This window comes from Centroberyx gerrardi, chromosome 8 (genome assembly GCF_048128805.1).
Source record: "Centroberyx gerrardi isolate f3 chromosome 8, fCenGer3.hap1.cur.20231027, whole genome shotgun sequence".
Classification (NCBI taxonomy): domain Eukaryota; kingdom Metazoa; phylum Chordata; class Actinopteri; order Beryciformes; family Berycidae; genus Centroberyx; species Centroberyx gerrardi.
In genome coordinates, this window is record NC_136004.1 from 10,454,546 (window position 1) to 10,469,829 (window position 15,284).

A 15,284-nucleotide genomic window follows, 5' to 3' on the forward strand; every position below is an offset into this window, starting at 1 on the left:
AACATTTTCCCCTGACATTTTTATGATCCGGTGCTCCTCCACCTGCCGAGGATTAGAGATGGAAAGAGAACTAATCACTGCAGCAACACCGTGGTTTTGGAAGAGACCCAATGAGTCACTCAAACACTCGGCATTCAGAACCAGCTCAGCTTCCCTGCCTCTGAGTAAGAGCTGCACTCACCAGTCAGCTGCAGGTGTCATTTAAGTGAGCAAAGAGCAGAGAAAGGGTAAAAACTACAGGACATACTACATACCTGTGGGAGATAGATGCTCAGCACAACATATGGTGTGCATGCTCATATTTAACAACATGGGCTTTGATCAAAGATGGCTTTAAGAGGTTAGTTTGTGCAATGTGTGACCAATCCGTCAGGCTGACCCAAGCTCGGATGTTATGAAATAAATTTGTCCTGTTCTTTTTTTCTCCCATAACTCCTGCCAGGAACTTTGTTTCCATAAATCCAGCCGTATATTCTTGCTGTAGCATCAGGGGAAACATTTAGATAGTTCCATTCACGTAAGAGAGGAAGAAGTGGGTTCGATCATGGAATAAATCAATAACTGCCTTCCAGTATTAAATCACGCATGACCATAACAAAGGATTTAAAACATAAATCTGATATGTCAAATTCCGTGATGCAGTGATGAGGTTCTTCAACAGAGATATTTCTTTGAAAAGTACAGTAAGCTGTTGCTTTGTCCCTGAGGCTGGTGGTACTGCACGTTTATCTTCAGTAGCTTGAAGTTTACAATATTTTCTTAGTGTTACCACTAAAATACGCCCTGAGGATGCCCCGGCCAGGAACATCAGACAGGCTAAAAGCTACCTGTTCCAAATAGCTTTTCCAGTCTTACTATATTTACTTAATAGTATGTAGGCCGGCCAAAAGTCGAAGTATGACTGTTTTATGGCAAAAGCATTACTTGATAAAAAAATACATGAATGCAAATGTACAACAGCCTGGAATTGTAGCCAGTATTAAATCCGAAGGCTTAAGAGGGATTCTGCATGGAAATTTAAAACAGTGTAACGGGAAGCATGACATGAATCTTGGTGAGCTTGTGTTTACCATCAGCAGAAACACCTGAATAGCTGTATTCCCAGTAGAAAACAGGAAAAGGGGTTCAGTCATGGAAGGAATCAATAACGGCCAGACATCAACTAATGACTCATCCATATGCCCTGCACTTCCTGAAGTATCTTTCTTTAAGTAGACTTATGGAAGCTGGCTAGATCGCTACTGGAAGTGCATGACATTTCGCACCTTGATGAAAGCGATGCAGCTGAAACATTGCCATGTAAATAAATGCTGCAGCATTGCATGGAGAGAGGAGTGTACAATTTTTCCCCCTATTTATTGTTTAAGTACTTCCTTTCCTTTACTATTTTCTATGCTCCCTGACACTTTTGGAGTTTATTGTTAAAACACATAAAAGTTAGTTACCATCTGTAACATATTTATTGTGAATGCTCCAGGGGGGAGAATCACACATCCTGTGCATTGTAAAACAAACTGAGTTGCCTAACTTAGAAATTGTATTTAACACAAAGCCACAATAAAACCCTGTGAAGTAAGTATTTGCACAATCTTTTGGGATGTTTAATAGTACATGGTGGTATGGTAAGCTCACTATACTGTAGCAATTAAATAAACTAAAATACAATACAATACAATACAATACAAAATACAATAAAACTAGTAACAACAACTAATCAGTGCTTTGGCCTTTCTGGTGCAGCAAATTTAATAACAATAGCTGGCAAAGCTGAAAATCCCAGATAAAGACCTAACTTCTTTCGTGATTCTGCTGTACTGCCCTTAGGAAAGTACTCCTTTGAAGTTTGTATCCACACTGGATAGAAAACTATTAAGTCTGCTAAATAATCTCAGTAGGAACAGAAAACCCAACGACAACATCATTGGCCGGACAAAAACTCGGACTGTTTATTGAAAACAGGAAAACAACACAGAAACAGCTGACAACATCCAAGTGAACATTATCGCTGCCAATTCTCTGCTTGAGAATTTTATAGAGCGTTGGCAGGCTAATCCACACTCCCACACATACAGTATCTCTGCCTTATCTCAACAACACCCTTTGTCAATATCTATCAACAAACAGGGAAACAAGTAAATACGGCTCTGGTTTTGAAGTGGTTTAATTGTCCCCCGGCGACATGTCGTCCAAGTGTGCTGCTCTACAGAACTCCAGCCTGTTTTAGACCAGACGCATCCCATCTCCAGGCTATAAACCAGGGTCAGCTGTCCCTCACCCAGACCTGGTTTTGGTCAAACACCTGGAGCTGCTTCCTATCTGTGAGCCTTTTTCCATTTCTCTAGGGGCAAATCTTCATTCATGCCCAATTAGGATCTGATTACCGTAACATCACTACTGTCCACTACCATAAGCACCGGTCCCAGCCAGAAATAGTGGTGGTAGTGAACCAGTGGACAGAGGGGGCAGGGGCCGGGAAATTTGAGTAGGGTGTGTGTGTGTGTGTGTGTGTGTGTGTGTGTGTGTGTGTGTGTGTAGGGCCATGTGTCGTGCATGCTTGTGGATCTCTTTGTGCCATGGGGAGGAGGGAAGGCGAAAGAAGGCTGTTGCTTTAAATAAGAATGTGTTCATTTTAATGGAGAGAGGGGGGAGGCCCTAAGCTCAATTTGTCTGCCTACTGAAACAGTGTGCTAGAGGATTTTTCATAAATTAAAAGCACCAAGGAGGGTGAGTGAGAGAGAGAGAGAGAGAGAGAGAGAGAGAGAGAGAGAGAGAGATAGCGATAGAGAGAGAGAGAGAGAGAGAGAGAGAGAGAGAGAGAGAGGTGCAGTTGAGAGAGACAGCCTCTTAGAGCTGTGAGGCAGAAGTGATGGATTCAGCCCTCAGAAAGTGACAGTCTTCTCCTAACAGGCCACAGGCAGCACACAATCTGCCCTGGACTCTCACTATTTATCAGGACAACTACCTCCATCAGCAAACTTAAGTTACCAATTCAAAGTCTTCCAGCTGTTTTTTAAAGTGGATTTTTGAACAACCTGCTGAATGTTTACTGAAGAGTTCCCAGCAAGTTGAGCTTCTGGTGGGCTAATGACGGTCTTTTAATCACAGGCTTTAAAACACAGTTACCTCTTCAGTGCCGGAATGGACTCAGGTGACAAAGAGTGAGTAATAGAAGGGCAGAGTGCGGGAGAGGGAGAGAAGGACGCAGCGGAGCAGCTTTCACACTTGGGATGACTTTCTACCAGGGGAAACTTCAATCAGCTCTGCCAGGAGGGCAAGGCAACTGAAGGAGCCTAATCAACGGTCTACAATTATCTTGTAAGCATTGTGCAGCCTTTGACTTTCACTCTCTGCATTGATGATTTGTGTATGTTTGTAAGAAGTAATGTGACAGAACAAGGGATGAGCTTTCTTGGGGTGACTCTTGCCAGTTGCCACTGAGCTGAAAATCAATAGCTAACCTTAATGCATTTCTGTTGCCACTTTCTGAAATGTTATGTTAGACTGCTCACTTTGAAATTACCCTACTTCAAATAATGATTTCTTCTGATCTTAAATTCAGCAGTCATCCTCTAGCTTGGTTTGTAGGTAACGTTTGGTGCCAAAGGGCATTTCTACTTTCTGGGGGCTTTAACCAGACAGATGGCTCTGATAGACATGGTCGAGAGGGGTCAGTTCAATACCGGGGGATGCCAGAGAGTGGGCTCTCCAGGCTAAGTGCTTCTTAACTACTGATAAAAGACTCTTGTAAAAACACAGGACTCTGAAGACAACAAAGGAAGACAAGCAGTCAATAGGGGGTGATGAAGATGTATAGGTGCTTCAGCATCAACATTAACATTCTTGATAGACAGCAATAACACAAAAATCTCTCTCTTTATATGATGCGTTCTAAGTGATATAGAGAACCAATTTTTTTCTCACACAACACGAGGCATCTAAAAAAGGACCAACCACTTCTAAAAAGAAAAATGATAACCTGCTTTCAGAATGACTATGTCAAGCGGTCTACGGCCTCAGGATGTTCCCCTGGGCTCAAGAGGACAGGGAAGCAGGCAGTTGAATCCCGGCTTTGTTTCTGTTGCCAGGGCAGTGTTTGGATAAGGGGGCTTTGAGGTAGAATGCTGGAGCTTATCGAAACAATTCCCGAGACCCCCTGCCTCCCCGTCTCACTCAGATCACAAGTGGGGGACGAAACAACACACCTAGAGGCATGAAACACAGAACAAAACCTGAATTTCAACTAAAACTTGAACTCTCCTGTTCCATGGAGTGTCAAAACAAATGCTGTCCCGCGCCATCAAATCGAGCAGGTAGTTGAGGTTAATCATGTTCCAAATGTCATGTTTCGGGCTTACAAGGATTACATGCTTGAGGAAAGAATGAGGTCACCCTCAAGGTAATGCAATAGTGCAGATTACCATGAGCAAATTGAATTTGACTCTGATCCAACACATATTGAGTGTCATGCAGGAGGCTCTGCCAGTTCTCAGCACAGTTGGCGCTAATTTGAACATGCAGTACAAAGCCGTCTCAAAGTGTCCACTTCTTTTCGGCTACTGACGAATGAGGTGCCGTGTAGATGTGTTGTGATCTCCTGATCCCTGGTGATGATGATGTGATTATGAAGCATTCATACAGAAACTAGGACAACGGGGATGACTGGGGTCAGTAGATCTGTCTTATAGGTACAGCGGGGGTAAGGGAAGTGAGTGCTACTGTGTCTAGAGGGTCTAGCTCTCTCCGTCTGCCACCACCATCGCCTCTCCGTGTGTGTCTATGGCAGCTCGCTCTAATGAGGTGACGAAGAATGTGAGGAATGCCATGCTCACGCTGAAATGAGAGGGGCTGGGGGTGAGAGACATCAGCTAGGCCGAGCGGAGCTGCCCACCTTCTAATTACTATGTGCTGAGCATGACCAAAAAGGCTGGAGCACAATGCTGGTCAGAGACACACTGACTTACCCGCTGCACCCGCCTATCACACTTGATTTAACATCGAGTAAAATCCTGAGGGAGGATTTGTGTAAACACAGACTTACCACCTGAAGACAGTCAAACCAAAACATTTTAGCGTGAAGCAGACTCTACAAAATTGCTCAATTGAAGGAGCTGCCAATCAAAGAGGTTAGTAAGAGTGTTCACTGTCATTTGTCTCTAAGCACTGAGTGGTGATAAAGTGTAGCAGAGCTAGCGTATATGACACTTCTCAGCACCAGTTAATCATTGGCGCTATTGGCCAGTCAATAGCAGCTTGTTAAAGTGAACTGATGTTGGGACAATAATGAGCTGTGGGGGCCTTAACGGCGGAGAAGGGGAGGAGGCTGGCTGTTGTTCCCCCTGGCAGACGGCGGATGGGTTAATAACAGGCTGTCTCTGTCGGGGCAGATGGGACTCTCTCTGGTCCCTGGGAGCCTGAGCCCAGCAAGCGTTGTTATTTGAAAACACACATTAACAGAAAAACACTCACATACACGCACGTACCACATGCACTCACACAAACACACACTTCATCACAAGCTGCAAACGTTTTCCCCTCAGCTTTGAAGCGTAGCGAGACCTAGAGCAGGAGATTCCGGGCTAACCACGTCCAACGTGGGACTCCTCCGCAGCAGGGGCAAATCACAGAGCCTCAGCTGAGCCAGAGCTCATGTTCCAGGGGGAGAAACCGCAGGAGCCACTAGCCAAATACAGTCATCAGCACATTAGATGGGACAGGGGCCGGGTTGTTGTATTATCTTGGTTTGGGTTTACTTGTAAGCTATTATTAGTGATTTCTGTAGGACTTTGATCTACAAGGCAAATAATTTCCATTTCACATCTTTCAGTGTATATTGATAATAAGGATCTGTCTTTTCAGTGTGGTAAATTCTTTATGATGCTACATTCTCTGCATCAATCAGCATGTGCTGGGTGACGTCATACAGCCAGGCTTTGTTGGTAGGATTAGTCCTATGAAAGACCTCATACTGTGATGACAGAAGACAGTTTCATGGTAAATTTGAAACAGAAACTAGACTGTCAACAGGTAGGCTATGTTTATGGTGAAGACTTTCCACAGGTGCTTTTTTTTTTTTTTTTTTTAGCAAAATAAGAGTCAGACCCAACAATCTCCTGTTTTCAGGTGATTTTTCTGGTGAAGGTAGACCAAAATATCCATAAAACTGACAATCTATACAAGAGCACAGAATGCAGGAGTGTCTTTTCTATGTTCATTGTTTTAGTAACAAAAAGTGTTTACACGTTCTATTCTAGACAGATGCAGCCAAAAGGGTCGAATGCGCAAAGGGTCATGTTCTTGGAAAGCACCGCATTTCTCTTCTCCATGTCTCCAACCTAATGTGCTGGCAGCATGCCCAGAGTAACAAGACAAAAACATGTCTGCTCTCTTCTGATTTTCAGCTGGACATTATATGGTTGGTTATCTTTCTCGTAGCAATAAGCGATGAGAAATAGGGTGCGAGGGAAGCGCATGTAAGATTGGCAACCCTTACGCAGCTCTTCGAAACCAGGCCGATACGAGCGTCTCTATAATGCTTTCTGATCAGACAGGCCCCTTCTCTGGGGAGGTGTTGCACAGGACTCCTCTGTAATCCAATATGCAGCAGCTTTCAATTAAGGAGCCCCAGGGGTTCAGGGCCTTGTTATCCTTACACAGGAGTTACATTCTCCTCTGCACTCAGTGGCATCCCCTCTGCTTCTAATAACACCACATCACCTTCAAACATTGCCTGCACTTATTTTTCTCATAAAAATACCTGCACTTTGAATTCTGGGACAAACAGCTAAGCGTCTTGTTTCTATGTACTCATGAGGAAAGTTATAGGTTGTACCTCAAAGGCCACTTATGGAAACAACGCTGTTGAAGAGATTGTAATCTAAACATGGCAATATCTCAGATGTTAGCAGAAATTCAAACTGAGGCAGATAAGGTTGTTGTTATGTAACATTCCTATTAGATTGTTTAGTTTTCGTGCCAGTTAAACTGATATATTCTTTCAATCTTCCAGTCAAATAGAAATTCCAATGTTCAAAAAGAATACAAAAAAAAAAAAGATTCATTGCCTTTCAGTGTCGGAATGCAACTCATTTACCTCTTTTGGTAAGGGCTATTGGATAGGTCTGATGCAACACGATCATATTTAAAACAGATCCATGAATAGCATCATCTGCTAGTGTCTCAGATTTTCCATAAGCAAAGATGTCCAGGCCTGCAGAAGGGGAGCAGATAGGAGTGTTTTTATGTGTCAAGGCCCAGCAGTGGCAGTCACCCAAGGAGAACCTGAGCCAGGACAGCAAGTTAAGCTAAACACACTCCCCTGACAGCAATGTTACAGACATACAACAGTCACTAGAGAGATCAGCACATCATTAGACAAAGGAAATATTTTTCTTAGGAGGAGTGCGAGAAGATTAGTAACTTTCAAACAACCTCTATTCAATACATTTGATAGTGGTAAGCTGATTTAGCCACACCAGGATTGCGGCCAAATGTATTCAATGAATTAGACAAAACAACCTTGGGGAATACAACGCTGTGTTTTGTCAGTAACTATACACACTGTGTAGCAACCATGCATGAGATTGTTTATTTATACATTATATTCACATATGAATATATCACAGTGCCCTATATATTACATAATTTAAAGACTCAGCAGGGGAAGTGTGTATGGTTTAATTTCAGCACTAATATTTTCAGTGGCCTATATTTTTCGGGAGCTTTAATGAACTGCAGCCCTTCCCTTGGTTGGGATGTGTAATGAATAGGGCTTCCCTGGGCAGAGCAACTCCCTGAGCCTGCCTGCTTCTGTCAGGTAATGGAGGCTAGGACCAGGGTATCCTGAGGGACAGCCTGCTTCTGGTCTCAATCAGCAAGGGCTGTGAAGGACTCTATTGATGTCCTGTCAGAATGAGCATGCAGCCCAATCCTGAGGGTTCCCAACCTTTATAGTAAGGACAAGGATTCATACAATTACAATAAAACCCTTTAGTGTGGGCATATACTCTTCGGCTCACTGCTTACTGTAACACAGACACACTGACTCAGGGGTAATAAATACCAACAGTGAGTCAGTTATGAGTCAGTCTTTTCTCTACAATACAATGACATTCTCCTGTCTTCTTTGCCTTTCTCCTCAGGCTTTGGTGAGTTTGACCCAAACTCATGGAGCTCCCTTCAATGGTCCTGCTGGGGCTCCTTCTAGTGTATGGACTAGTCTGTGGCGTCCAGCAGACTCAGGGGAGTCCCTCGGACAGCAGCCATGCCAGGGACCAGGATGGTGGTCAGGACAAGACCCAAGAGTTTGAGAGCAGTGAGGATGGTCTAGAGAGAGAGTTCCTGTATGCAGGAAGGAGTAAACGTGCTCCAGCTGACCAGCAGCAGGACAAGTGCTCCTACACTTTCATTGTGCCCCAACAGAAAGTGACTGGAGCCATCTGCGTCAACTCCAAGGAGCCCGAGGCCCTGCTGGAGAACCGGGTCAACAAGCAGGAGTTAGAGCTGCTGAATGTGGAGCTGCAGAAACAGAAGAGGCAAATTGAGACCCTGCAGCAACTGGTGGAGGTGGACGGAGGCATCGTCAACGAGGTCAAGCTGTTGAGGAAGGAGAGCCGCAACATGAACTCCAGAGTCACCCAGCTGTACATGCAGCTGCTCCATGAGATCATCAGGAAGAGAGACAATGCCCTAGAGTTGGCTCAGATGGAGAACAAGATCCTGAACCAGACCTCCGAGATGCAACTGCTCACCAGCCGTTACAAAGACCTGGAGCACAAGTACCAGCACCTGGCTTCCCTGGCCACCAACCAGTCATCCCTTATTGCCCTGTTGGAGGAGCAGTGCCAGAGTCGCCCTGCCCCCCGTCATGTCCCGGTCCCCCAGCCCCGGCCTCAGCCCCCTCCACCTTCACCACCCCTCAACAAGCCCTACCAGCCCCCCACCCTTCCACGCATCAACAACCAGATCACCAACGAGATCCAGAGTGACCAAAAGTCTCTACCGCCTGTCCTTCCTACCATGCCCAGCGGCACACACAGCCCCTCCACCACTAACAAGCCCTCTGGTGAGTCTTTCAAAGTCAGACATGAAAAGGACTTTTTCTTTTGAATAAGACAGCTTGTTTGTAAGTTCCTTTATGTTGAAATAGTGAGGCTGGTAATTTCTGATGAAATCTCACCAAACACACCAGTCAGCATCACAAATAGCGGTCACAAACAATAGGACTGTGTGCCTGAGCTTGTGTCTGAGAGCGTAGAGCTATATTGGACCTCTTAATCATTAATCACAAGACAACTCCAAGTACCCATTCTTTAAGCCATAGTCAGTTTAAATAATAAGTCCCACACATTCCTTGGGAAAAGGGCTCTCAGTGAGAACAGAAATGCTGTTGTCTGGAAGCCTTTGAGATGCATATCATCTAATTGCCTTGATACAGCCCACACAACAACACAAAGCATAGTAAAAGGGTAAATGCATGCGCCTAAATGGATTGTTGGACCCAAGCCTATTGGTCTCTTAAACACATGTTACTGGATGATAAAGCTTTGAAATTGATGTGAAGGGTGTTTTCATGTTATTAGTTGCAGTGAATTGTCTTTTCACTATTTACAGCCACCGTTCTTTAGAAGACTCTACTTCAGTCTTAAATTGGAAGAAAAAAAAGACCAAACCAATCTCAACGTGACTACTTGAAGCTTTTTCCATTGACATTTGGTGCTACTGCTTGCCATTTTCACTGGGCTGCATGTGAACAGTACCCTTTGTATGGAATGTTTGAAAGGAGGCAAGTAATTTCCTGCCCACAGCCATGCAACTTACACCCCAAAAGTTACATAAACCCTTAACACGAACAGAGAGCTCTACATAATGCGGGAATGGAGGGAGAAAGAGAGAGACCTGGTAGAATGAGCAAGAGGGAGAGACAGTGGGATGGAGTGGAGTATAAGAATTGGGGGAGGAGGAAGAAAAAGGGGAGGGGTTAAAGTATGAACAAAGATACCAAGAGTCAGTGATGTCATTTGTTCCATTTACACCAGGCAAGAATCAGTCATATGTTCCACCAAAGCAGCAGACTTTATCAGGCAGAACAGAGCAGGGCAGGGCAGGGCAGCTCTCTGGCTTGTATCTGCTCAACACAGACATTCCTTGGAGTAAATGGATGGCAAAGAGACAGATATCATCCAGAACAATTTAATACAACCAAAAACAACTTTGTTACAGCTGCACTCCTCATTTCCAAGCACTTACTGAAGAACTCCTGGCTACTCACGTGAACCTTTCAAAGGTCTCATACTTGGCATTTGTCAACTGAGCAGCATATATAATAGTCAAGCTGCTTGTTTCACTGGCTTTCCTCTTTCATATCATCTCCCTCTTTCTCTCTGTCATTTTTTTTCTTTTTGTCACTCTTGCAAACCCCCACCTCCCCGACTCACCTCCACTCCTCTATGTGACCCGTAATGCATCTTCTTTTCATTTGTCTCCATTGTCTTTGGGCACTTTGTAAACTGGGCCAGTTGGCAAACCAAACAAGTGTGAAATCTTGAGAAGTTAAACACTTTCACAGCCAATTGGAGCAGGGGAGCCAGTGGCCCCATTAGAGTGTTTTTTCCATATCTACCGAGTTGGAAAATGTTAGGGTAGAATAGTAATGGTATAGAGGCAATGCGCCAAGTAGTTTTCACTTTTAGCAACTGATTTGCACCATGCAGAAAACCAAATGAGACAATTTGAGCATGCGCAGAATCTAGCATAAATTTAATTCCTCAACAAATGTAATGCTGCATGACAGTGTTAAACATAATTCTTCTTAGACTTGCTGTTGGTGATCCCATTTAGGTCTCTTTTATCAACTGTAGACAAGTATTACATCTTCATTTCCCTTCACAACATGGCCATTATATGTTACTTCACACAACTTATATGTACTTCACACAACTTATTGTAATTTTGTAGAAGACTCCAGCAGAAGGCATGCAATGTAAGGCAGGGATTTACAAGGTATTTTCTTAAATTAATTTAGTCCCAGAAATCCTCTCTTCAGGGCAATGATGTAAGGCCTAGATAAGTACGCTCCCACTGAAAACGATAATTCAAATTCAAGTGGGCTTAACATGCCTAAGACAGTTTTAAGAAATTTCCATAATAAAAACTGCTCTCCACTCCCCCCACCAAAAACCTTTGATGTGTCAATACAATATAAAATAAACCCCCAGTTAAACAAACACAATAATCATCCCTCACTGAAGAGCAATCACCCGATGATCTAAAGTTTTTGCTACTGTTTCATCATTGAGTAGTCAGGATTCCCTTTGCCCTCATGCCAGTGTTGCTTTTGGCTGCGCAGCCTGCAGCCATTTCCCTTGTGAGAGCAGCAGCCAAAGTCAATTCTAGTCTTAAACTGAGAGCCTCTCCTGCTGAAATATGGGATTCCCTACGGCAGAGAAGAAAAACTCTTTGTGCTTCTTTATGTTTTTCTCGATTGCTTTTTCTTAGCTCTTGAGATATTCTGTAAAACTGAATGGTATGGCAGGAATTCATGCTTTATGTCTCATGTCTGCCTCTTCCTCATCTCCCATGTACGTAGGTCCGTGGAAGGACTGTCTGCAGGCTCTGGAGGATGGTCACACCTCCAGCGGCATGTACCTGGTGAAGCCGGAGAATGCCAACAGGCTTATGCAGGTGTGGTGTGACCAGAGACACGACCCAGGCGGCTGGACCGTGATCCAGAGAAGGGTGGACGGCTCTGTCAACTTTTTCAGGAACTGGGAGACATACAAGGTGTGCAAACCTCTCACCAAATCAAGGACCTCATAGTTTGAAGGGACACGGGTGGCTTATGTATGTTGTTTTGACACTAACCAGATGTGAATGAATAATGAATAGGTAATTGTTAAGGTTTCAAAGTGTCTGATGTAGTACCTGCAAGGTTCTGCTCCAGGCAGTTGCTGCCTCATGACTCATTAAACCCAGCAACATCAGTTGGGTCTTTGTGTAATTGGTTCACACAGGACACGTACTAATTAAAAAAAATGTGGGAGACAGGCAGCCATATTGGAAATAAATGTCACAATAGTCGGTTGTGCCAGCATTCCTGATGTTCATGAAAACTATTATTTTTTGATTTTGGCATCAAAGTGAATTCTTATGTTCAGTAAAAGAGCAGGTCTGTGGAGAGCATGAGAGAGTGAGGGAAAACTTACCGGAGGGGAACACATTTTCTTCATCTTTTGAAAGTGAGACCACTCGAACAGGGTGAAGCAGTTTAATGGTAAACATTTGAGTGCACGCCAACAATTTGCGAGGGCCGTGATTAAATCCCGGCCAAGGTCAACACAACAGATCTTTCCAAAACTTTTACGATAAACCTTAAACCACATGGGATCTGAAATTACATGTGTATACGCTCATCAGAAAAGGTCTTCCCATGATTCAAAGCATGTGTAGGGTAGTGGATGCCACATACCAACTTATGACCAGCGCTAGGACAGAGCAGCAAAGCAGCATACAGTATTTCCGATCCCCTACTACAGTCAGTGCAGACTGCTGTGTTTTCAATATCTGAATCATAGTGGAAATCTGGACACCCGATGCTAGCTATAAACTTGACTCACGGTCCATTTATTATAATGTTCTTTGATAATAAACAACACCCTAGAGGAGCTAAACCTATAATTACCTCCAGAGCACAGAGCGACGACCCTGAATCATCCCCCAGACATCCAAACTAACCGTTCAAAGCTGTTCAAAGGGGATTCAGAAAGGATTTCCTAATCGCACTGATAATGTTGTCTTGTCTCTGCACTTCACAGCAAGGCTTTGGCAATATCGATGGTGAGTACTGGCTGGGTCTGGAGAATATCTACTGGCTGACAAACCAGGCAAACTACAAACTGCTAGTCACACTGGAGGATTGGTCTGGCAGGAAGGTGTTCGCAGAGTACGCCAGCTTCAGAGTGGAGTCTGAGGCTGACTTCTACAAGCTAAGGGTGGGCCGTTACCATGGCAACGCTGGAGACTCCCTCACCTGGCACAACGGCAAACAGTTCACAACGTTGGACAGAGACCATGATGTGTATACAGGTAGGAATCATAGCGTCAGAAAGTGTTAAACAGCTTAAATCCGATGATCAAATATGCCTCTGTCCAGTGTCTACTGTACAATGTACGTCTGTGGGCATGCAGGAGTTGCTTTATTAATTTTCACCTTCATCTTTTCAGGTAACTGTGCCCACTACCAGAAGGGAGGCTGGTGGTACAACTCCTGTGCCCATTCTAATTTGAATGGAGTTTGGTACAGAGGAGGACACTACCGCAGCCGCTACCAGGATGGAGTCTACTGGGCTGAGTTCAGAGGAGGAGCCTATTCTCTAAAGAAAGTGGTCATGATGATCCGTCCAAACCCAAACACCTTCCACTAGAACATCCAAAGAACACATATCTGACTCTCACTACTCAAAAACCTTTGCAGCTCCTAAAAAACAAGTTTTTTTAAACGGAGTGGCACCATACAAAGCCAGATGACAAAGAGGATGATGATGTTGAAAGTGCAATATCGAAGCATCAGGCTGAACTGTTGGTGAACTCTACTCTGGTACCTCCTGACAACCCAAAGAATATTGTGCACTGTCGTTCAGTTGTCCTTACCATTACCCCTTTTGCATTAGACTCAGTATAGAGATGTGCTTATGGCTCAGGAGTTGTGTGAATACACTGTCATTGATCAAACAATAGCCTGCTTTTTTGACTGGATATCGACAGTACTTTCCTTTGATCTGTGTGAGAGAGAAAAAAAAACAGATATAATTTGACATGAAGAGGGCAGATTACAATAATTCAGTTGAGTAGCTTTGAGGTAGAAATCCTACAGTATATATTTAGTATGTATGTGATGTTGTATAATGCAATCACATGCAAATGAGGATGACACAGGAAACAGTATCCAGTGACTAACTTTTAATTTCATTTAAAATAAATCCTTCAGGTGTGTAATTTATAGGAACAATAACAACATTTATTGACTTGTGATACAGGGTTGATATTCTGGCCAGTCTTGTCCATTACACTAACATACAGCATAAAATGTATTGCCATTTTCTCTTAAAACCCATATGATTTTTGCAATAATAATTCCTTATTGTCGATAGCAATACTTGACTACGTATATAAACAGTCAGAACAGAAATCAACTCACTGCAAAACCTTTGAGGAAGTACACTGTCTTCAAAGTCATGCTTTCAATAGACATATTGAAATGTTTGAAACTTCAATTGCTTGAACAGGTATCCATTTGCTTGTATGAATCAAGCAGTGTATTTACTGTATAAATTTAGTGGTTTGTTGATGTCAATAGATCCAACACATTGCGTCTGTACATAAAAAGATATTTGTAATATAATGTAACAAAACCTGTTATGTGCCACTATTAAGTTGCAATAAAATATGTACAGCTTGTGTTTTTGTTTCCATGTGTCTCTTGGTATATACTTGATACAGTTTCAAGCAGTCATAATAGGGTTTCCACAGCAACCACTAAAATAACCTTTAATCTTTGGAAATGACTTTTACAGTTATAAACAGCCCACGTAGTCACAAATTGAGTCAATTCAAATCATTTGGAATGTAAATGTTCCACATCATATCATAAGAGACATATCTTATAGATCATATCATACATATCATATAGAGATTTAAAAACATCACTCATCAGAAAACCTACAAACTGAACTTTTTTTCTCTCCCTCTCCCTCACTTCATTTAATGCAGTTGGCAGTCTCCTTTATTGTGTGAGAATTGAGGCTAACCAACAAAATAGGATCACATTTGTGTGAACAGAACCCACTCAAATTAATGCATTATTGTGGTTATATTTCAAGCAAAATAGAGAAAATTGTTCGCTCTTGAGGCGAAGCCATGGTTCCACGGGAACTGTGGAGATTAGGACAATTACTGGAGAAGTTGTCGTATTCTCTTTCTGTCCTGTGGATAACGTTGGTCCATAGAAGTGACAAAGTCTGTGATATATCATGTATCAACCGCAGATAGAGTCAGTGCAACAGGGAATGACAAATAAAATGTGACAGGACTGTAAAACCTCAGGCATGCAGCAGTCCCTTGTGCTCACAGCAGAAACCACCTTTATTTCACAATGTGTCAATGACATTTCCAAAGACAGCTGGAAAATGTAGCAAGAATGAATTTACGCTGCAATGAGTTGAGCTCCATTACTGTAATATTCTTTGACCAGACCTGGGTTGAGGAAAGTTTAGACAGTTTAGAAAGTTTTT

At 43.2% G+C, this 15,284-nt stretch overlaps 1 protein-coding gene across 1 annotated transcript; it reads left to right on the forward strand.

Moving 5' to 3' along the window:
- The first annotated feature begins 2,766 nt into the window (after positions 1-2,766).
- On the forward strand, positions 2,767-14,422 carry angptl2b (angiopoietin-like 2b). Its single transcript, XM_071927824.2, has 5 exons — positions 2,767-3,315; positions 8,139-9,061; positions 11,585-11,778; positions 12,810-13,080; positions 13,219-14,422. Exons 2-5 carry the CDS (start codon positions 8,164-8,166, stop codon positions 13,416-13,418), a joined length of 1,563 nt encoding a protein of 520 aa, XP_071783925.1. The 5' UTR covers positions 2,767-3,315; positions 8,139-8,163; the 3' UTR covers positions 13,419-14,422.
- Positions 14,423-15,284: the final 862 nt, after the last annotated feature.